Below are 22,808 nucleotides of genomic sequence, written 5' to 3' on the forward strand. Positions count from 1 at the left end.
CGCCCTCAGGGCAGAAGCTCGGGCTGGGCGCGGGGGCAGGCGGCCGGAGGGGCGGGGGCGGGGGTGGGGGCCGGAGCCGGGCGGGGGGCGGGCGCGGGGCGGGCTGCGCGGCGGCGGGGTCGGGGGAGGAGTGGGGGGAGGAGTGGGGGGAGGAGTGGCGGGAGGAGTGGGGGGAGGAGTGGGGGGAGGAGTGGGGGGAGGAGTGGGGGGCGGGTGGCGGGCAGGCGGTGGCGCTACTCCCGCGTCACAGCGCCGGGCGCGGCGGGGAGATGCGGCTCCTGGCGCTGGCGGTGGCCGTGCTGCTGGCGCGGGCTCCGGCCCCGGGTAAGCGCGGCGGGACCGGGCGGCTCGGGGACCCCGGGGTGGGGCTCGGGTGGCGGGTCCCGGGGAGGCCGCGGATGGGGACTTGGGACTCGGGCCTGGCCGAGAGGCCCTGACGCCTCCGGGCCGCCCCCTCCCGGTCCCTGTCGGCGCCCGCGAGCCGGGGTCTGTCGGTCCAGGCAGCGGAGCCCAGCGGAGCCTCTCGAGGGTCGGGGATGCGGCGTCCCTTCCTCCCTTCCCGCTCATCTGGGACCCCAGCGCTCCGCCGGACCCTCCGCAGCCCAGTTCCCTCCCAGGGGCCAGGCCTCCAAATGGAAGATGAGAGCAGGACTCTGCGAGTCCTAGTTTTGGTTTGTTTTCTGTTTTCTTCCCAACAGTCAGCGCCAACAACTGTTGGCAGGTTAGTATGGGCAGCAACTTCCCTTTAACTCTCTTCGGAGAGTTCTTTGGAGGACCGGTCCGAAGGAGTCGCATCTGCAGCCGGCGGTGGGGTCTGGGGACTTGATCGCGGGCATTTTGCGATGACCCGGCCTGGGGAGCTAGGGGATCCGCGGCTGGATAAAGCCCGGCCCTTTGCCCTTTCCCTGAGCACCCGACTTTCGACTTTCAGGGCAGCCCCTACCCGCACTACTGGCTTTCATTTGGGGTTTCTGCTCCCATTTATAAGGTGCTGAAGACTTTTCTTTATCTCCCAAGGCTGAAAGGGCTGTGTTGACTAGAATAATAGTGATAATAAATATATTGATGGCACTTATATTTCTTGGGTGCCCACTGGGTGTTACAGTTCTCTCCTTTAATCACACAGTGCTTCAAAGTAATAATGACAAGAGTAAATATATATCCAAGTGCTTTGCAAACATTAATTCAGTTAAACTTGTCTCAGGGAAATGCTATTATTATTACCCCTTATTTTATAGGTGAGGAAACAGGCCAGGTCCATGAGTTGACTTGCTTTAAGTCACAAGGCTTATACCTGGTTTAGCTGGGATTTGAACGCAAGAATCCTGAGTCTAGACCACTCTTACTGGCTAGGCTGTGTTGCCAGTGTTTTTTGAATAAGGGGGCTGATGAACAGAGTTAAGTAATTTTCCAGCATTTGGGTGGGTGGCCCAGCATTTGAGCCAGCATAGATTGAGTCTGATGGGGGAGGGACTTGGTCCCCAGTGGGAAGAAATTTACTCCTTGTCCCCTGGTTACCAGTGCAGTGGGGTTTCCAGTGAACTTGAAATCGCCCCTGTGGGAAATGTTCTTCACAGTTGTTGCTGTCTTGGCTCACAGTTACTGGAGGTTCGACTGAAATAGTTGGGCCGGGGCAGCTCTAGTGGCCAGCAGCCAGCAAGATACAAGAGGGGGCACAAGGGTGTTTGTTCCCTGGCCTCCACGACCGATTTCCTAATCTCAGGTGCTGTCAGCAATGGTATCCCCAGAGAGGGGCTTTTTCCAGGAAACCTCAGGAGCTTTGAGAACTGGAATTAGGGCACCTTTATTTATTTGGCCACGCCGTGTGGCATGTGGGATTTTAGTTCCCCGACCAGGCATCAAACCCACATCCTCTACATTGGAAGTGCAGAATCTTAACCGCTGGACTGCCAAGGAAGTCCTCTGGAATTCGAGAACCTTTAGTCAGCCCTGGATGTGCCCAAGGCTATGTGACGATGGCAGCTCCTGCTTGTGCTGCATTCAGTATGCCAGTCATTCCTTTAAGTGTTTCATCCACAGCCCCTGGTTGCAACACCTCAAGAGAAGGCCTGATAGATCCTCTTTATACCTAAGTCTGGGCTCTTAACTGCTGCACTTTTCTACATCTCCCTTTTGGGGAAAAGTGGGGCCTTAGGGGTCCCCTGGTCCCACCTGTCATTTTACAGCAAACTGAGGGGGCAGAATATTTACTCAAAGCCATGCTGTAGTCCAGATTGGTGGTTGAGAATTGTCTCTGATGCCAGATGGCCTCGTTGCTAATTCTAGCTCTGTCATGTTCTGTGTGAGCTTGAACAAGTAGCTTAGCTTCTCTGGCCTTAACCCTCTTGCCTGTAAAATGGGGATAAACATACTATGAGGATAAATTAAGAAAACACAACTAAAGTGCTTAGAACAGTACTTGATCTAGAGTTCACATCCAGTAAATGTTAGTGTTCCTTGGTCAGGGCCTTGTGTTCATCCTGGATGAGAGCTATTTTAAGGTGACCGCCTTAATATGAAGGCATTACCCTGTAGGCTGGATCTCTGCTTGGTATTCGGTAAAACACTGGCTTCTAATGCCATGGGTTTTAAAGTAATACAGTTATATTTCTTTCAGAGATTTATTTGTCACAAATTCACACTATCCTCTTAGTAAGAGTGAGATTACTGCCAACTGGTGCACACAAGTTGCATTCCTTATCAATGCAGAGGCTCCTGGCTTCCTGAAAGGAGTGGGGAAGTTTCTTCTAGACAGAGAAGTATGGGGCACAGAGCCATTAGCACTTAGCTAGCCAAGTTGTAACAGAGGGACCCGAGCCTTGCCACCTCTGTGTCCCAGGCAAGGCAGGTACTCTGTTTCTGTTAGAAGTTCTATACTCCCCTGTACCTGGAAGCTGCTATTTCTCACTTCATTTTAAGTGTGGGTAGGGGGTAAGTGGGGTAAGGGAGAGAGGATGGTTGAGTACTAGATGAATAGGTTGTGTACTATTTGGCTACACTGAAGTCCTTTTAGGCTATTTTCTGAGCTTTAGTTCTTTTCATGACATTATCCAAATGGGAACAAGAGGATTAGACCCCATAAGTCTTATCTATAGGAACTTAATGTTTATTTACAGGGGGAACCAGCTATGTAATTTGTTGGATTCAGTGCAAAATGGAAATGCAGGGTCCTTCATTTCAAACTTTTTAGGCTTTTAAAAGAGCAACAGCAGAGATTAAATCAAATGGAGACTCTCCAAGCTTAAGGCCCTGCATGACTGCTGATCATGCCCCCGAGAAGCCCAGCCTTCTTCTTATAGATCTCCGTGTGTGTCACTTTCTGTTATTTCCACCTGCCCTGTTCTCAGAGCATGCAAACATTTATCAGTATTTTAAAGGTGCTTTTTCAAAGTAGTATTTTTATTTATTTAAAAAAATTTTTGTTTGTGCTGGGTCTTAGTTGTGGCATGTGAACTCTTAGCTGCTGCATGTGGGATCTGGTTCCCTGACCAGGGATTGAACCCAGACCCCCTGCATTGGGAGCACAGAGTCTTAGCCACTGGGCCACCAGGGAAGTCCCTAAAGGTGCTTTCTTGTTGGAGCCTTATACTCACCGTGCAAGACATCATCTTCCTGCTTTTGAGGTGAGGGAACTGAGGCCCTGAGGACCTCATTCCTAGTAGAACCAGGTTTCCAGACTGACTTTGTTGGATTCCAACACCTGGCTCTGCCCAGTCCTGCCACACCACTGGCAGGGCCCTGGGCCTTGAGCATCCTGGCGCCCAGCCCATGAGTGGAGGGCATACCTGCCTACCAGGTCATGGCACATGTGCTTGTTGAAGAAATAAGGTTCTCTGCAACAGGAAGCCCAACCATCTGTTTTGGGTCAGTCTCTTTCTTGCCCATGTTGTCATATTCCTCCTTTAAGAACTGGTCTTGAGGGTTCTGACTGGGGTGCAGTGGCCCCTCCTGAGGTCTGTCTGCAAACCTAGCTGGCTGCCTGGGCACCACCTAGGTGAAGTGTGGTGCACTTCACTGGAGGATACTGATCTTCCCATTTCCAGCCTGCATTAGGTTCCTCCTGCCTCAGGGCCTTTGCACTGGTAGAACCATCTTCCACGAAGATCATTGCCTCGCTGCTGCCCTGAATTTGTGTCATGAGCTCCACCTCAGCCTTCAACTCACCCTCACCTCTCCAGGGTTTCTATCCTCCCTGACGCACAGAGATCAGAATCTCACTCTCAGTTTTGTAAGCCCTGCATCTTTTCTCTGTAGTACATGACACTGTTTGTAGTCATATTTTCCTGGGTCTTTTTCCTGATGACCAGTGCCTTGTCCACCTCAGCTCCTTGAGGTTAGGGATGCCTCTTCTCACAGTGCTCAGCACATGGCTGTTCTCAGCAACTATTTGTCAAGTGATTAAGTGAACAAAGCATAAGCTAGGGTGTAAGATGGAGGAAGCGGAGCACTGAATGTGGAGGTGGCCGGGGTGGGGGCGGGGTTGGGGGTCTACCTCCCACCTCACTTCCCTGCAGTGCAGGACCAGAAAGCAAGAAATTTAGTTCTCCGGCACAGAGTCTTCAGTACTTTTCCCTCCTCGGCCAGGGGAGGGGAGACTCTGCCCTGCCCAGGGCCACTCCCTTACCTTCTGTGGTGTCAGAGGGTCTAGTGACACCTGACTCTCCTGTCTGGTAGCTGGCTTGGTCCATGTTGCCTGCTTTGCCCCTCTGCCCTGCAGGGTGTGGATGCTCTGCTGTTCAGATTGAGACCCAGAGGGGAAAGGCTTGGACCCCTCCCTAGCACCACACTCTAGTCAGCCTGTCTCCACTGCGTGCCTCTTGGCCGCTCTGCACTTTCTCTGTTGAGCCATATGGGGCCTGATAATCGCCATGGGCAGAAGCTGTGTGATGCTCTCCTCTAGTGTTTAAACATCCAGCTAAGCAAACGTCTGCAAGGCACTGGGTCCTCTACCTGCATTTTCTCCCTCCCTCGAGCAATGCCACTTCTCACAACTGTTTGACTTTGGGCTGAGTTGTGTTCCCTGGGCTTGAGGTAGTCATTTCCAGTGTAGAGGGGAGGGCATTACCTGGGGCAGTGGCTTTCTGAGAAAGGTCACTGTATACATGGGGAAACACACAACCTGAGAGCCTGTGTCTTTTAACAAAGCGTAATGCCCCGAGGAACCTGTGGGCATTATCGTTTCAGTCACCACCCCCCTCTCGCATTGAAAGTGGGTGTAAATAGCTGGGCTGGTGGTAAGACCAGGGCTGAAATGAGCCTTTCTGAGAGGAAGGTTGTATTGCTTCACTGGGGCTGCCATCACAAAGTGCCACAGACTGGAGGCTTCAACAACAGAATTTAGTTTCTCAGAGCTCCAGAGGCCAGAAGTCTGCAGAGTTGCTATCTTCTGAGGCCTCTCTCCTTGGCCTGTAGACAGCCATCTTCTCCTTGTATGTTTACATGATCTTTCCTCTGTCTGTGTGTGCTTCCTAATCTCCTCTTCTTATAAGGACACCAGTCATGTTGGATTGGAAAAGGAAATGGCAACCCACTCCAGTATTCTTGCCTGGGAAATCCCATGGACAGAGGAACCTGGTGGGTTACAGTCCATAGGCTCACAAAAGAGTTAGACACAACTTAGTGACTAAACAGCGACAGCATCTTGGATTGGGGTCCTCCCTAAGGGCCTCATTTTAACTTAGTCATCTCACTAAAGGTTCTCTCCTCAATACAGTCCCATTCTGAGTTTCTGGGAATTAGGTCTTCATTTTAATTTAGTCATCTCACTAAGGATTCTCTCTCCAATACAGTCTCATTTGCGGCTCCTGGGGATTAGGGTTTCAGTATAGGAATTTGTGGGGGACACTGTTCAGCCCATAGCAAGGATCTTTGCACTTCAGTGGGAGTAACCTGTTTGGGCCATTTGTAAGCGAGGGGCTAACTGCAGGCAGAAAGGCATTTCCATCTTTATCTGGGGAAGATGGTTCAGTTTGCTCCCTTTCCTGGGAGCTGCTGACTCGGCCTGAGCTGCAGAAGTGGAAGAGTTACTAGTTTGCCTCCAGGATGGAATCTGGCCTCCCATGAGGACCAGAGCACTTGGCATGTTCTCCTGGTTTCAGTCACTATAAATAATCCCTCCTTCATGCAGCTTAATAGGAGGAGACGAGGGTGTGGGGTCCCGGCTGTGCTCTCATCCCATCCATGTTGTTTCAATTTCCTGCCTTCCCCAGCTCTCCTTGCCTCCAGTGGGGAGACCTTGGGGGCGGGCAGAGCAGGACTTCAGTTCTGGAAGCCAGCTGCTTCATCTCTGCTGCTCTCCGCCTGCTGAACTCTTGGGCAGCTGTTGAAGTGGGGTCAGCCTGGCATTTCTGTACTCTTCAGGGAGCTCCCACCATGGGGCCTGAGCGGACTTTGGGGAAAATGCTTTTGGTCTAATTTAACGTGGTGTGTGGGCTGGTGGGTGAGCTGCAGGGAAATGGTGAGGGCAGTCCCTCCTCTTTTGTCCTGTGTGAGTGACTTATGTAGATAGTGAGATTGTTACTAGGGGGCGTGTGCCTTCCTTGGTACCTGTTGATCTGCATTTCCGAGTGTCTCCCTGGGTGGCTTTGGCTTTGTCCCTGTAAACATAGAAGACCTCATTCTTGTCCACAATGAGATGAGTCCAGCCAAGCATCCATCTTTTCCTTCTGAATTCACTTCCATCTATTTTTTTTAATGGTAACAAAAGACTATCACAGTGCTGTTAGCTGAATAAGGACCCCCAAAGATGTCTGCATCCTGATCCCTAGAACTGTGAATGCAGTTTAAAAGGCACTTTATGGATGTGATTAAGTTAAGGATCTTGGAGTATCCTGGAGTGTCCTGGTGGCCTGGCTTTTAAGAGCTGAGAAACAAAAGAAAATTGACTCTCAAGTCATATCTCTTGAGGTGTTCAGTTTATTAAATCAATAGTGGAAACTATGTGGAAACCATATGTAAGGAGGAGCTTATTGCCTGAATTTTTACAATGAAAGATACTGTTTGTGTTAAACTCTCCCTGTCACCCCCAGCACACACAGGGCCTCATGTTGTTGACTCACAGCCTCTTCACAGTGGAAGGTCCAAATCTTCACTGTCTTTTTCATCCTTCCTCCGTGCTTACCTATAGCACTGACCGGGGTTCAAAGTCTTGGGTGACTCTGCCATCAAGGCCCCCAAGTCCCCTCATGTGACCAGGAGGTGGTATTTGGGGGCTATTAGTAGTTTGGGAAGACCCTGGGGACACCTGCTCGTGCAGTAGGGCATGATGCTTCCTGGAGTTGTCTGCTGGGCAGCGCAGGGATGATGCTGTGGGACCTGGTGAGAAGACAGCCCAGCTTGGACAGTAGGAGGCTCTGGGCATCCTGTCCTTCCTGGACTCTGCCTGCCAGGGGGAGGCTGCGCTCCTGAGCTCCCAGGCTGCATGGCTGCAATATGTAATCCCTGCAGACGCCATGCAGTGTGTCTACTGGGAGAAGACCTTGGCAAAGGTAGCTGGGCTGGCTGGTCTTGAGTGGCCAGGGGGTGGCACACTCAAATGTCAGCTTGGAGTAGAACCGTGGCTGGTGAGAGTCAGCCCTGAGACCAAAGGGCAAGAATTCAACCTGGGCCTGGTTTCCTGGAGCATATTTTGGGTTGTTGGGCGAGTCTAGTACCCCTCTCTGCTCCTGGGCTCATTGGCTCTTTATTCCTGCCCTTCAGCTGTTAGACCGTGGATCATGGTCCTAAGAGACTTGGAGTAAGAAACTGAGGCACATCTGTCATTCCAGCTCCCTGGTACTAGTTTAACACTCACCTGACCAGTACTGATAATCTGCCTTGGTTGTAGCTGAAATAGCTGAGACAGGGAAGGGGGCCACAGCATTGCCTCCTCAGGGAGGTGATGAAACTGATTAAAGCAGGCCTTGGGGAGGCAGGTAGGAAAGGTGGATTTGATGTAAGCTGGATATTTTTAAGAGCTTCCCCAAATTTAAATCTTTATGTGAAATCTCCTGAATTTTAAATATCAGCAACTAACTAAAAAAAAGAAAAGCATCTAGGCCAGGTGATCAGTGACATCCCACTTGCAGGGGATCATCTCATAGGTTGAGGACATGGGGGCCCACAGAGACCCACTCCATGCCCCAAGGAGGGCTCCTTCTTGAAGGCAGAGTGAGCATAGAAGGGGTGGAGGTGGCCCGCCTCTCTGCCCGTGCACATCACTCTGGCTCCTTGAGAGAAGATGCTGTGTGTGCTCACCTAGGGAATGGCAGTGGCCTTCCTCATTTTCTTCCTTCCTTTTTTCTCTGCAGAGGTCTGTGGAGCCCTCAATGTCACCGTGTCCCCGGGGCCCGTGGTTGACTACCTGGAGGGGGAAAATGCCACTCTTCTATGCCACGTTTCCCAGAAGAGGCGAAAGGACAGCTTGCTGGCTGTGCGCTGGTTCTTCACACGACCAGACTCCCAGGAAGCCCTGATGGTTAAGATGACCAAGCTCCGGGTGGTGCAGTACTACGGGAATTTCAGCCGCAGTGCCTACCGGCAGAGGCTGCGCCTCCTTGAGGAGCGGCGTGGGACGCTCTACACGCTTTCTGTCTTGACCCTCCAGCCAGCAGATCAAGGGCATTATGTCTGCAAAGTCCAGGAAATCAGCAAGCATAGGAATAAGTGGACAGCTTGGTCCAACGGTTCCTCAGGGACAGAAATGAGAGGTAAGATTACATCTTCTCTCTGAGGAGAGGGGAAGGGGGCAAGTCAGAGGGTCTCCCTCCAGCTGGCCAAGCAGTGGCCTCCAGGACAGTCCTGCTGAGCTAGAATACATCTTTCTGGACTCTAAGAGCCATGGCTGTATGAGCCAGGCCATGAGAATGAGGATAGATTTTTACGTGGATGCTATAGACGTAAAGTCAGGACAGAAGGTGTCTGGCCCCATGCCAGCCAACCTGCCCCTGGGCAAACTTGTTGTGTACCTGAAAGATGGGACTGGCTGTGTGCTTCATTTGCCTCAAGCTCAGATCCTCACTGCCTTGATTGCTTTGCCTGGGGATGAGAGTGCTGGATGCCTTTGAGAGGAGGCACACGTTGGGAGGTCTTGATGTGAACTGCCAGTCCTCAGAGCAGGGCAGCTTGGTGGCTCTGATCCATCGCCCAGAGGAACTGATCCAAGCCTCAGGGAACAGCTCACTCTGAAATTCATCCAAAAGTGGGCAAGGGACCAGAGGTGGCCCTCCCTTTCTGGAAACAGATAAGAGGCATGGGCCATGTTCTGGAACATCTTAGCTACCAAATGCTATATTTGAGGGTTATCCTTTTTTTTTTTGGCGAAGTTCCCATGTGTGGCTTGTAGGATCCTAGTTCCCCCACCAAGGATTGAACCTGGACCCAGGCAGTGAAAGCATCGAGTCCTAACCACTGGATCATGAGCGAGTTTCCCAATGGTTATCATTCTTATACCACTGATGTTCCATTCAAGAAGCCACCTCTCACAATTTTAATAAGACTTGTTATTGTGTGCTAAAATTACATCTTTGATTGGTTTGCACATGAATTTGGCCTGGTAGAAAATCAAGAGAACCATAAAATAAACCTGATGACCCAAAGTGTGAAAAAGAATCTAATTTTATTTTATACATGTCATTTAATATTAAAAGCAATAGTGATGCTGTTAAAGGGACAGAACTTAGTTGTGAACTCAGTTTTAATATCCTATATGTTATCCAATGGCTTCCCTGATGACTCAGTGGTGAAGAATCTGCCCTCCAAGCAGGAGACACAGGAGACTCAGGTTCAATCCCTGGGTTGGGAAGATCCTCTGAAGGAGAAAATGGCAACCCACTCCAGTATTCTTGCCTGAAAAATCCCACGGAGAGAGGAGCCTGGTGGGCTACAGTCCATGGGTCGCAAGAGTCAGAACACAACTGAGCAACTGAGCATGCATATTGTTAAAGTAAATAATTTACACAGATAGTCCAGCTTCATTTGTCTTTGGAGTTTGCTTATTTTCATGTTCTTAAGCATGGAATGATGTATTATCTGAAATGTTGTGCACTTTTTCTCTTTAAGCAAATTAATTCAAGAAAAGAAATGACTATTAATATAAATATGTATTTTGGCACAGAAAATAGAAAAATCAGATGACCACAGGCTTAGGAGAGAATCTACTCTGGATATCACTTGGCTCTGAAACATATGATCTTATGTATACCCTTTTAATTTTTATGTCCCGGTATATTCTGGAGCCCTGTAGTAAATCTCTGGGCAGTAACGACTCTCTGCCAATTAGAATAGATAAAAAGGTTCCTTGCATTCAAGTGAGTGCCATCGGCATGTCCATTATTTCATGTGTATCCACTTTCAGTGAATGAAGTTGGGTTACTTCTAGAACATTTATTTGGTTACATATTACAAAAACTTAAGGTGGTTCACGCGACTGCACCGAAACTAATCTCTTTTCCCCACTTCTTGGTACTTTGATCTGCTCTTCTGAGTGTGAGAGGAAGGGGTGGAGTTACAAGGCGGTGTCCAGGGAATTGTATATAAACTGCAACCAGTCACATTCCTGCTGTGTCCCTAAGATGGTGTCTCCTGACACAGTCCAGCTCCTTAGCCAGAGTACTTTCCCAGTGTCATGCAAAATGAGAAATCTGAACAAAATTTTAAAACCAGACTAAATAACCAATCTACCCCAACAATTGCAGTTTTATTTGCTTTATTTTGTCTGTGTGTGTTTTTGAGTTTCTCCAAAATTGGATTAAGTCCTTGAGCATGTGTGTTGAGGTGACTAAAAAAGTAAGTAGCAAATTATTGCAACAAAAATCTATGTTAATAAATGAATTTGTCCTGGATTTTTTTCTGAGGACATCTCTGAAAGGGTGTGGCTAAAAAATATAGGCTGAATTAATTTGGGGCAAAACATAAGTTGTCATTTTATGTTTTAACTGAACAAATTATTAAAGTATGATGGAGGATCCAGGATTTTGAAGAATGGGAAAGATTATTGGGGTTTGTGTGAAAACCACGTATGTATGAGACCATGGAGGGAGAGAGCTCCTGATTCTAGGAGATGATAGTTATCATCTTCCAAAGAAGATGATAAATAATGAAGAATGAACATGTTTGATCCTCTAGGTGATTGGAGTCATGCTTGTCTTATTTCAGAGAATCTGTCATAACCCATGAACTTGTCAGTGTCGGTTTACTATGCGGAGGTAGGAGGAAAGGGAAAGGATGTCATGCAGTTTCTTCAGTTGCTTGTGCCATGTGACCATTTTAGTGAGCCAGAAGCGCTGCCTGCAGAGAACCTGGATCCAAGAGCCCTAAGTGACACATGGTGTTGGAACCCTCTGGAGAGGTTTCCAGGAGGGTGGATGTTAGGTTTGATTTCATTTAATTGTTTTATCAATGATTTGAAAAGGGGGCACACATCACCTTAATGAACTTTATACATAAAATACAAAACTGGGAAATGTTCTTAACATCAACAAGGAATAAAACATAACAAATGGGAATCCAGAGAGGTGAGTAATACAAGCAGGATGTAACAGAATGAGATTCAGTTTGGAAAATGGCAGAGTGATACATATCTTGGGGAAACATCTCGCAGGCAGTGGTGGAGAGTCAATACGAGGCTCTCCGTGCGGGGACTTTGGTGGTGTCAGTGGCAAATTAGACACTCATCTGTAGGGTGACAGAGGGCTTCCCTAGTGGCTCAGTAGGTAAAGAATCCGCCTCTAATGCAGGAGACCTGGGTTTGATTCCTGGGTTGGGAAGATTCCCTGGAGAAGGAAATGGCTACCCTCTCCAGTATTCTTGCCTGGAAAGTCCCATGGATAGAGGAGCCTGATGGGCTACAGTTCTTGGGATCACAAGAGCTGGATACAACTTAGCGACTAAACCACCACTGCATGGTGATACGGCAGAGTGGACAGCCCATGTTATTTCCATGTACAAATTGGCTTGGTGTCGCTAAGAAGGAAGTTGGTTGTGTTATGTGTACTCCTCTGGGGAGACACTAATGTGGACTACACAGTCTATTTGGGGAACTTCATTTGTAGAAAGATAGATTCGATCTAGAGAAAAGTAGCAAACATGATAATGAAATGAGTGGCAGCCTTCAGAGAAATGAACAGTTTAGCTGAGGAAGCTTTGCTGGGCTCAGTGAATTGCATATGGACTAGAGTGCCTGGTGGATTCGTTTATTCCTCACTCAGTGGGGATATATTTTATGGAGCACCTGCTCTGCACCTCACTGTGCTGGAAACTTGGGGACACAGGGTGGATCTGTCTATCTATAGGGTGGCAGATACAGAAACAGATACGATGTCGTGGTGTCAGGCACAGTGATAAAGTCTGCATGGAGCATTGTGTGAATGCATAGGAGGCCCCTAAGGATGAGGAGTGGGCAGTGCTTGAGCTGACATTGGCTGTTTATGTGGGGCAGGGAATGAGATGAGGCGGCATCTTGGTGGATAGGGCATCCCACAGCAGTGAATCAGGACTGCTGGAGTCTGAACTGGGAGGTGGAGGTGGCAGTGGGTATAGGGGAAGCAGGCTGGGCCGATGGTGGAGGGGACTGTACTGAACGTCAAAGAATTTACACTTGATTTTGTAAGCTAGTGTTCTCAACACCAAAGCCAGATTCTGAGATTCTAGAGATTCTAGTCTATTCGGCCTGGGTTGGAATTTGAATATTTAACATCCAGTCTAGGTGATTTTGGGGGGTTCTTAGGTGGCGCTAGTGATAAAGAACGCATCTGTCAATGCAGGAGATGTGAGAGATGCAGGTTTGATCCCTAGGTAGAGAAGATCCCCTGCAGGAGGGCATGGCATGGAGAATTCCATGTAGGGCTATAGTCCATAGAGTCACAAAGAGTAGGACACAAATGAATTGACTTAGCACACTAGGTGATTTTATCATCAGGTGTTTTTTGGAGAATCTTTAGTCCTTGGCAAGTCCGTGAAGCATATAAAGTCTTTTGACAGACCCCTCTAGGGGGACCAGGCTACAGGGTGAAGAGGCAGTCTTTTGTGGTTGCATGGGCTTTGTGAAAGTGTTAGTTGCTCACGTCCAACTCTTTTAGACCCTATGTATTGTAGCCTGCCAGGCTCCTCTGTCCATGGAATTCTCCAGCCAAAATACTGGAATGAGTTGCCATTCCCTTATCCAGGGAATCTTCCTAACCCAGGGGTCAAACCCTGATCTCCTGCATTGCAGGCAGATTCTTTACCATCTGAACCACCAGGAAAGCCCATTGCACAGGCTTTAAATGATGCCAAATTTGGTAATAGAAATGGAGAGACATTAGAGGTCAAATAAGAAGTCTTTAATAATTGGATACGGCAAGGGAGAAAACTTTGGGATGATACCCAGGAGAGTAACTCAGTGTGTCCAGGGTGGTGCCCATGACTAACAAAGGGAGCATAAGAGATAGAGCATAAGAGATGGAGCTCGTCAGCAGGGAAGTTGAGAGTGAGTTGGGTGGAGGCCATCCCGCACTGATGGCTAGTAAGTACGCAGAAATGTGGAGCTGAAGGGCCCATCTGATCTGGCTTGTGAGAACTGAATCTGAGTCAGGCAGGTGAAATCACCAGGGGTGAGTTGATTTCCAAGGGGCAGGGACCAAGGCGAGGAGCCCTGGGAAACACCATTATTTGAGGCAGCAGATGGAGCCAGTTTGGCTTGGTGTCTGGAATGGGCTCCTCTGGGCCAACCCCATGGCTATCTGGAAAGGGCAAAGTCTTTTCAGTAGGAGAGCAGCGGTGGAGGGTAAGGACGCAGTAGCTTCTTCCCAGGGCCCAGACAGTCCCACAGACTGGGAAATTCAGAGATGTTCCAGGCAGAAAGGAGGTGCATTGGCTTGATTCTGGCTGCCAGGTAAGCCCTGTGTCCTCTTTATCAGGAAGATAAGGAAGGGAGACAGACTGATTGATAGCCATAGGTGGATCGAAGGGGTGGTCCCTCCCTATGGGGTCACTGCAGGGCCTCAGATGCCCCCAGGATGGATATGAGATGGGAGAGGCGAGTGGGGGATCTTCACTGAGAGGGTGGAGTGAAGGGCCTCTCTCCAGCCTAGACCACAGGGACCCCTCTTGTGGCATTTGAGGTGCCCCTTCCACCCCACATCTTGCTCTACCCCACCTTCCAATCTGCACCTTGATTTGCCTTCCTAACAGCTCTGTTCCCTCTGCTTTGGTTCCAATAAATATTTTGATGGTGGGGAAAAAAAAAAGATCTCTAGGAAACAGCTTCTGGCTCATTCATCATGAGCAGGTCAGATGCAGGGGCGGGGTCTCACTGCAGGTGAGACAGGAGGAAGTGAACTACAGAGTCTTGCTCTGCCCGACACCAAGAATATGGGGAGGTCCAGTCTGGAGTGCCGTGTGCCTAGCACTGAACAGGCAGAGCGAGGCTGGAGTTGATGAAACAGGGAAGTCAGGATTGCAACAGAGGGCGCATGGGCAGTGGTTTGGGGTAATTTCCAACAGGGAGATGAAGCTGTTCAGTAGGGTATCTTAAGGGGAGCCTTACTGATGGTTGGGAGGTTCAGGGTTTTCTGAGTTGGAGGCTTCATAGATTGATGAATGCAGAGTTTTCCAAATGCTCTTGGTTCCTTTAGGCCAAAAGAAATAAATAATTTTGCTTTTTAAGTAGTTGGGTCCAACAGCCTTAAAAAGGATTTCTGTTCTAAACACAGAGCATAATGTATCACTAGGCATGGAAACAAGCTGTTCTCTTTGGGGTAGATTCCAAGATCACTTACAAATCAAGGTGAAGATTTGCTATTTTAGGGGGCCACCATCTGTCCTCTAGGTGCAAAACAATGAATTTTAACTACTTGTAATCAATTTTTTCGCAGATTGTGATCCTTTCTGAAGTTTACTTTACACTGTCCCTGTAGACACAAAGGTATTAGAACATCTGACCCTGCGTTTGTTCTGCACACTCAGCGCTCACTGCTACTTGTAGTCCCTTAGGCATGCAGTTTATGAAGGAAGCTCCCTGTCTTCCTTAAGCCTCTCCGCACCGCCTTCAGCCTGTCTGCCCCACGTCTCTGCATCCAGATGCTTGCTGGTTGTGCTTCGTGCCTGCTTTCTCTAATAATCCCTTGACCTCCCTTTGCTGCCTCTGCTCCCCAAGCTTTGGGGGTGTCTCTGCCTTTGTACCTTTGCCATCCTGTTTGATGTCCCAGTGATCTCCCACATTTGTCCTCCTTTATGCACTGATCAGCCTGGTATCTCTCAGGACTTGCAGCCCCTGGATAGTTCTAATCACGAGGACTGCCCTGAGTGGGTAGACCAGCTCCTAAGCCTGGATTTTCTTCAGGAGAGTTTCCAAGATGAAGCCTGAAGGTCCCTGGGGCTCCTGGTCAACGACAGGCTCTGGCAGAGTCCGGGGTGCCACGTGTCTCTAACAGTTGTTGACCCGGGCCAGTTAGGGCTCTGTGTGAGGGTACCACATGGGCCCCTTCCACCAGGGAGGGTGGGCCCCAGGGTTCTCAAGAGTGATGCCGTTATTCATTTAGGCTTCTGTTCTTGGGGGTAGAACATCTTCCATTCCTGGTTCTCCAGGCTTTGTACAAAATTATCATCAATGGCTTTTCAGCCTGGTTCTGCCACCCACAGATTCAGAAGCAGTCTGATATTCTAAGCAGAACTGAATCTCCTTCCTTTCAGATGGAGATGTTTTCATTAACGGTGAAAATGCTAATAATGGAAGCAATTTGCAAGGGCTGTCTCCTGCAATTTAAACAGTATTTCAGTCTAACCCCAAATAACATATTTTAACAAACCATATTGTTATTTGACTTCAGATTATATAAGTGAGCATTAAATGTTACAAGTGGACAAAGAAAATGGAAAACTGTGTTTACTCTAAATGTATTTAGGGGAAAAGATGAAATTATAATTTCTTATCTATTTAACCCTGAAATATTAGAGAGAATTTAATAATTGGATCTGAAAGTACCACCACAGGGAACCGATATTTCAAGTTTCAGTGGAAGATATTAAATAAATCCTTTTTCCCCAGAGACACGGAGCAGATAATTAGGAATGAGATTAACTAAACATTTAGTGCTACTGCTTAATTAAGCAAGCTCACATCATGATGTTTAAAGTGTCAACAGGTCCAGATACTCAAAGGGAACAAATTGACAACCAGAGTGTAATTTAAACACAACTTCAAATAATCCTTCATTGTGTCTATCCTCATTCTAACTGCCATGGTCTTGGAAGAATTTAAGAGATTGGAACAAACTCAGTAGCATGTATGAAGCCCCAGTTTATGAGCCTGTGATCCCTGTGCTTTGCCCAAATAGAGGTACATGTGGGGAGGTTTGATCCCCACTGTCCTGGGACCCAGCCTTACAATCTGGAAGAAAAGAGGTATGTCGATATGGGTATATATTTGATAGACTTCATTGATATAGCTAATAAAAAGTCTGAAAAGGCCTTAGAGGAGGCTGACACTTGCTTGAGAGTAAGGAAAAGACAAGGTTACATACTTGGGGGAACAGGAGAGATTCACCTGGAGGATGTGACATTCCGCTGGGGCCACGGGGTGAGGAGGGCTCTGTGACTATGGGCCATGCCGTGTCAGGAGATGAAACAGCCAGAGCAAAGACATGGATGAGGGAGAAGAGGGATTTGAAACTAACTGAATGGAGTTGGATGCATGTTTGTGGTTGGTGAGGGCTGAGGTGGACAGTGATAAGAGGAAAGATTGCCATGGTGGCCCTGGTCAGGGATCTTGACTCCAGGTACCCTGTGAAATTCATAGATGCACCCACATGCCTGACACAGTGCATGGTATAACGAATTTTTTAGATCAAGGACTGAATGAGTGATCTAAATCACTCATGGTTTTGAATAAAATGCCATTTTAATTAATGGTAACAAGAAGTGGAAGGTGGTAGCAAGAAGATAAGATATAGGGACTTCCTGCTGGTCCAGTGGTTAAGAATCTGCCTGCCAGTTCAGGGGACGTGGGTTCAATCCCTCCTCCAGGAAGATCCACATGCCGAGTGAGGGGGAAACTAAGCCCCTGCACCACAACTACTGGGCCTGTGTGCCTTGAGTCTGTGCCCCACAATGAGAAGCCACTGCAGTGAGAAGCCCAGGCGCCACAACTAGAGAGTAGCCACCACTTGCCACCACTGGAGAAAGCCCCCATGCAGGAACAAAGATCCATCACAGCCAAAAATAAATAAGTCTTTCAAAAAAGAGGATAATATATAGATCTATCCCAGGGGTGTGTCTGGAGAGGGCTTGGTAAAACTTACCAAGCCTTAAGTTTTAATATTTTCTAAATACACATGGCCTTTGTATTCTGTAGCTGATTCCATCTCAGAATGCATAGTTCTTATCCCACTGCCTTGTCACAATGGGAAGTCTATTTAATATGAGTTTTTGTTTGCTCTTTTGCTGTATTTTCTAGAATTTATCTTAGAGTGAATGCAAAGGAAAGAGTGGCTTAAAATAGACAAAGTTGGAGCTTTTCTGTTTCTCATCAGCTGCTCCATCAGTGCAGGTCACCCAAAGGTCCTATGCACATATATGGCTTTGTCCAAGCCCCAAGAGAGACCGCTTTCAGCCTGAGGCTTGGAGGGTCAAGGGAGAAAGGAAGCAATAGGCAAACTTCAGAGAGCAGAAACAGAGATGGTCTCTGTGTCTCTCTGGGTTTTAGTTGCCTTTCTTGAGAGCACTGAGTCAGTTATAAATAGTGAGGACACAGCTACATTTAGTTTTTCCCTTGGGAAACCATCTCATCATTGAATAAGAAATGTCAGTGAAATGACTATATTAATTTTTGAATTGGAGCAAAGGTGTTGACTCCTCTTTATTTTATTTAAGAGTCTTGTGCATATTTCGTATCACTGGAACTCATAACTCAACCTATGCTCTTCAATTTAATCCAGGGAAAACAAGAGTAACAGCAAGACCTAAAGAATAAACATATCACACAAGTGTTGTTTACAAAGAACTCCAAAAGAGCCCCTTAATAACAGGTCTCTGTGCTCAGAAATACAAGGCGAAGAATACAGCTTTCTCTGGTCCTTGCAGATTTTTCTCTCCTATTACTCTATGCAGAATGTTGCCAGCTTAAGGTCTCCGGGCTTCCTGCCTCCATTCTATAAGAAACTAAGAACTCTGGCCATAAAGTGATTGTGACAGACCCAGAGCCAGCAGCTCCAAGGTTAGAGCCCTCCAGAGAAGTCAGCTCCAAAGGCCTGGTGAGCTGGTGCAATCCCCCTGCTTCTGATGCAGATCTTCCATGGGAAGCAAGGTGCTGGGTAGGCCTGGGCTCCCTGCCCTGGGCTCTCTTCTCAGCCTTCTACAATGTAAGTTGGTCCCAGCACCAAGCTTTCTCTGGGATACCTTGACCCACCAATACAGCATCATAGTCATCCCATTCATTCATTCATTCAAAGTAACTGTGACTTGTTATGGACTAAGAAGGATTTTGGGATGTGAAAACAGATGCAGTTCCAGCCTGCATGGAACGTTCCTTCAGCTGGAGGAGGGGGACAATGAAGGGGACCAATGAGCAAAGTGTAGTGATGCATTCTAAGGCAATGCATTCAGCAGGGAGAGAGGGTATGAAATATTAGGTAATCACTGGAGAAAAGCCTCTCTGACTCAAATTCTCTCCAACTTCCAAGATTGAGTCTGGCTTTTGGAGAGGTACACCATCCTTTATAGATGGTCTGCTCTTTTGAAAATAACTTCCTTGAAAGCTGTGTTCTTCACCTTATATTTCCCTGCACTGAGACATGTTATTAAAGGGCTCTTTTTTTGTTTACAAAGGATTGTAACCAACAATTGTGTGATAGTCTTAGTCTTTAGATCATGCTGTTAATCTTGTTTTCCCTGGATTAAATTGAAGAGCACTGGTTGAGTTTTTAATTCTGGACCCTAACCTGGACAAGACGGGAGATTGAGGCCTAGGGTCTGGCTCCTCATGACCCGAATCCCCTCTCCCATGTCTCTTGGGACACACCTCTCTCTGTCCTAGGAGTGTGTGAGGCAGGGCTTCTCCATGAGGCTTCCTGGGACCTCGAGCCTCAGAATTTCCACAACTTTGTGCTCTCTAATCATACAGATTCCCAGGCCCTCCCCCAAATCACTTGAACCAGAAGTTCAGGGGTCATGCCTGGGAATCCTCAGGAGGCCACAAGAGGCCTAATTAATTCTCCTGTACACGAACGTTTTAAAAACCTTGATCTTCGGGCGCTCAGTGAAGGTAGTAGAAACAGGAAGGTGAAGCCATGTCTCACAAATTCAGGGCCAGTCCTTCCTGCATCTGGGCTGCTGCTCCCTGGCCCCCCACTCCCCTGACTGTTCCAGGGCCCTCCCCACACTTCTCTCTACCAACTCCTGCCTCCCAGAAGGTGTTCTGTGTCAGAAATGTGCTACTCACTTTGGATATAGCCCCTGGTTGTAATTTAAGCTCCTTTAATCATAGGATTCTTTGTGAAAGGAATTGGAGGCACAGGTAAGCAGGTGGGAAAGAATATTGGGAGAAAGGGGCTTTCCCAGGGCCTCTAACAATCCTCAGTCATCTGTTCCTTGAATGACGAGGTTGAGGGGGTGGGGTGGGGTGGGTCAGTTCTTCAAAGCAGGCTCAGATAAAGGTGTCTGTATCATCCCTGAATGGGAGACCAGGAAGAGAAGGGGAAGTCCCTCAGTTGAAGGGCTTTGTCACAGGGTCTTGGTGTGAACTCAGGGGGACACAGTCTGCCATAGCCTGTGAAATCCGCCCTCCCCAAGGGAGTCTGCAGGATGTTCTGTCCAAATCAGAAGTCAAGGGTCTCAGATTTCACATCTCTCTGCATGTTGGTTTCCCTGCAGGTCCCAGCAAAGGACACTTGACTAAGATTCTTTCTCTCCAATCTGCTTCCTCCAGACATGAGGCTGATAGGATCGTCTTGTCTTGGTGCCTCTGGGCTGTGTTCTTCCAGACAGTTTGATCCTGCGGCCACTTTCAACCAGAGGGCCAAGGTGTAGTGGCTCTCACAACCCACCCCTCTTAAATTTCATCTGATTCTGCTGTCTTGGGGAGGAGCCCAGAGTGGCCTATCACTATCAGGCCACCACCTCACCAGAAGGGCAGCCCACCAAGTGCTGGGGTCCCCAGAAAGTTACAGAGCCATCAAGAGGTCAGCTGATGACTTAGCGTTTGAGTGCACTTTGCTTTCTCTATACTGTGGCCCAGACCCATTGATAAATGGGCACAGGAGTCAGAACTCAAAATGCCCACTTTGATTCTGATAAAGCTGTATTGAGAAGAGTAGCTTGGTGCTGAGGCCAAACTGGGCTTCCTTTTGCTTCCCTGATCAGTTTTACTATCCTCTTTCCAGGCCCCATACCCTGTGGGAGGAGGTGGTCCTTGTACAGCCCTCCCTCACAAGACTTCGGGATGCAGGAAGGATGGAAGAGGCCAGGCTCCCTGGGAGGCAGGGCTGGCATCATTCCCAGCATCTAGAGCCATGAACCTTCTCTAGGAGGGCACACTGCCCAGCCCCACATTAGCTCTTGGCTGAGAGGCTGGGCTCCGAGCATGGGGCAAGACAGAGGCCACCTTGAGCAGGGCATTGGCCTGAATCTCTGGACTCAGACATGTGTGGCTGGACAATGTATCACATTCACTTTAAGATAGCACAGGATTAGCAGCTGAAATAAGATAGCTACGCCGAACCTTGGGAAAATTTCAAAAGCTCTGGCAGAATTCATGTAAAAATTTGCTTTCTTGGAGGAACAGATAAGATTATGACCATCTTAATATGACAAACAAGGTTGCTGTACTGTCCCATAAAATAGCCGCACTGGAGAGAAATGAGGAAACTCCACAAACTCCTTGCTTAGAGCCCCTTAGCTTTGAATCCCAGCTTGTTGGTTCTTTCAATACCCATCTCTACAAGTCCACTGGGGAGACCTTATTTATTACCTTTGATCCCAAATAAGGCAAAGGGACTGCAGACATTAAGCCACAAGGGCAAGGAACTCTTTCTTATGGACCATTTGGACAACTGAAGAGTCACACTCTGAGGCACAGGGCTGACAGTAAAGGACCATGCCAGAATTAGGTGTGGGAATTAGAGCAAGGAATAAAAGAGACCCAAGTTGCTGTCTTATGGAGCTAAGGAACTAAGCTCTTATGGAGCTGTCTTATGGATAAAAATGGCTCATTAGGTCTCAGGCACTGTTCTGAGTACTTTCCATATATTAACCCTTTTGGTCTTCGCAATCATCCTGAACTTATTATCATCCCTGTATAACAATTGGGGAAACTCAGGCATAACAAATGGGGAAGTTAAGTGACTTGCCCAAGGTCACATAACTAGCAAATGGCAACTTAGTATTTCAACCCAGTGCACATCAGTGCATCTCACACTTCAAAGTGCATATGATTCACTTGAGAAATTTGGGTTTAAAAGCAGATTCTGATCCAGTAGATCTGGGTTGGGGCCCCTACAATCCTGTAGTTCTGACAAGTTCTCAGGTAACATTGATGCTGGTGGTCAGTGGACCACACTTAGAGTAGTAAGGCTCTGGACCATGATGGGCATCATTGATCTCCTGAAATCTGAGGTCCTCAGAGATCCATTTATTTTCCTTTTGGTATTGTCTTTATTAAGACTCTGTGGTTATCCTAGCCTAGGCTGAATTCGTTGAAGATGAAAACTCATTCAAGCTAATTCAGGAGAGAGGTGGGGATGGTTTAAGGATATAGAGCTGATGGAATGCAAGGTTAGAAAACGACACATCAGCCTCTTGGTACCCAGAATGCCATCAAGATCAAGTTCTCTATCCTCTACCTTCCTTCTGCAGGTTCTGCCCTTGCTCCATTTGCTTTCCTGTTTTCCAAAAAAGCTGCCCACCCCAGAGTCCATAGACTTTTTCAACCCCAGGCGCTACAACAACCATATATACTCTGTCCAAATTCTTGAAGGGGGAATCTGATCAGTTACTCTGACAGTAAGTAGATTATACAGGCTGTGGGTGGGGCAAATTAAGCAGGAAGGATGTTAGATGAATTGTCTGATGTATCTAATATTGCATGAAAGACCAAATGTCCACTAAGAGTTCATTCCTGGATGTCCAGGTTGCTTTCTTTTGGGGGCCATCAGAAAGAAGTAGATCATTTATTTACTGGACACCTACCAGCTGTCAGGCAGTGTGCTCCAAGATGGTTTTTGATTTTGAGGAATTTAGGATCTACAGGGAGGGGAGTTCTTTCCCATAGGACAAAACCTTCCTTCTGAGAACAATTAGAAAAGCTGAAAAAGTAGTCTGCATTTCAGTTTTCTTAATTTATTAGGACTTTCTCCCTAAATTTATTTTTATTTAAACTTCATAGATATATTTGCGTGACATAATTACACAATTACGTATGTGCCTATGTATTTCAGCTATCCTAATTGTTCTCTGAAGGACACATAGATTGACTGCAGGGAAGAGCAGTGAAGGAGCCTAATTGTCAGAGTCATTTATAAGAAATTCAACCATTCTTATGCAGTGCTTGACTGCAGGGAGATCCAACCAGTCCATCCTAAAGGAAATCAGTCCTGAATATTCATTGGAAGGACTGATGCTGAAGCTGAAGCTCCAATACTTTGGCCACCTGATACAAAGAACTGATTCATTGGGGAAGACCCTGATGCTGGGAAAGATTGAAGGCAGGAGGAGATGGGGATGACAGAGATGAGATGGTTGGTTGGCATCACCGACTTGATGGACATGAGTTTGAGTAAGCTCTGGGAGTTGGTGATGGACAGGGAGGCCTGGCGTGCTGCAGTCCATGGGGTTCCAGAGAGTCGGACATGACTGAGCGA

At 47.8% G+C, this 22,808-nt stretch overlaps 1 protein-coding gene across 1 annotated transcript in view; it reads left to right on the forward strand.

The window, feature by feature from the left end:
* Positions 1-204: 204 nt before the first annotated feature.
* VSTM4 (V-set and transmembrane domain containing 4) overlaps positions 205-22,808 on the forward strand; it is a 76,384-nt gene continuing 53,780 nt past the window's right edge. The window contains exons 1-2 of the mRNA XM_081561685.1: positions 205-324; positions 8,289-8,687. Of these exons, the coding sequence (XP_081417811.1) occupies positions 270-324; positions 8,289-8,687 (454 nt within the window). The 5' untranslated portion in view covers positions 205-269. The remainder of the gene's footprint in view (positions 325-8,288; positions 8,688-22,808) is intronic.

The sequence above is a fragment of the Giraffa tippelskirchi genome, chromosome 2 (assembly GCF_054371585.1).
Source record: "Giraffa tippelskirchi isolate mGirTip1 chromosome 2, T2T-mGirTip1v1.2.pri, whole genome shotgun sequence".
NCBI lineage: Eukaryota > Metazoa > Chordata > Mammalia > Artiodactyla > Giraffidae > Giraffa > Giraffa tippelskirchi.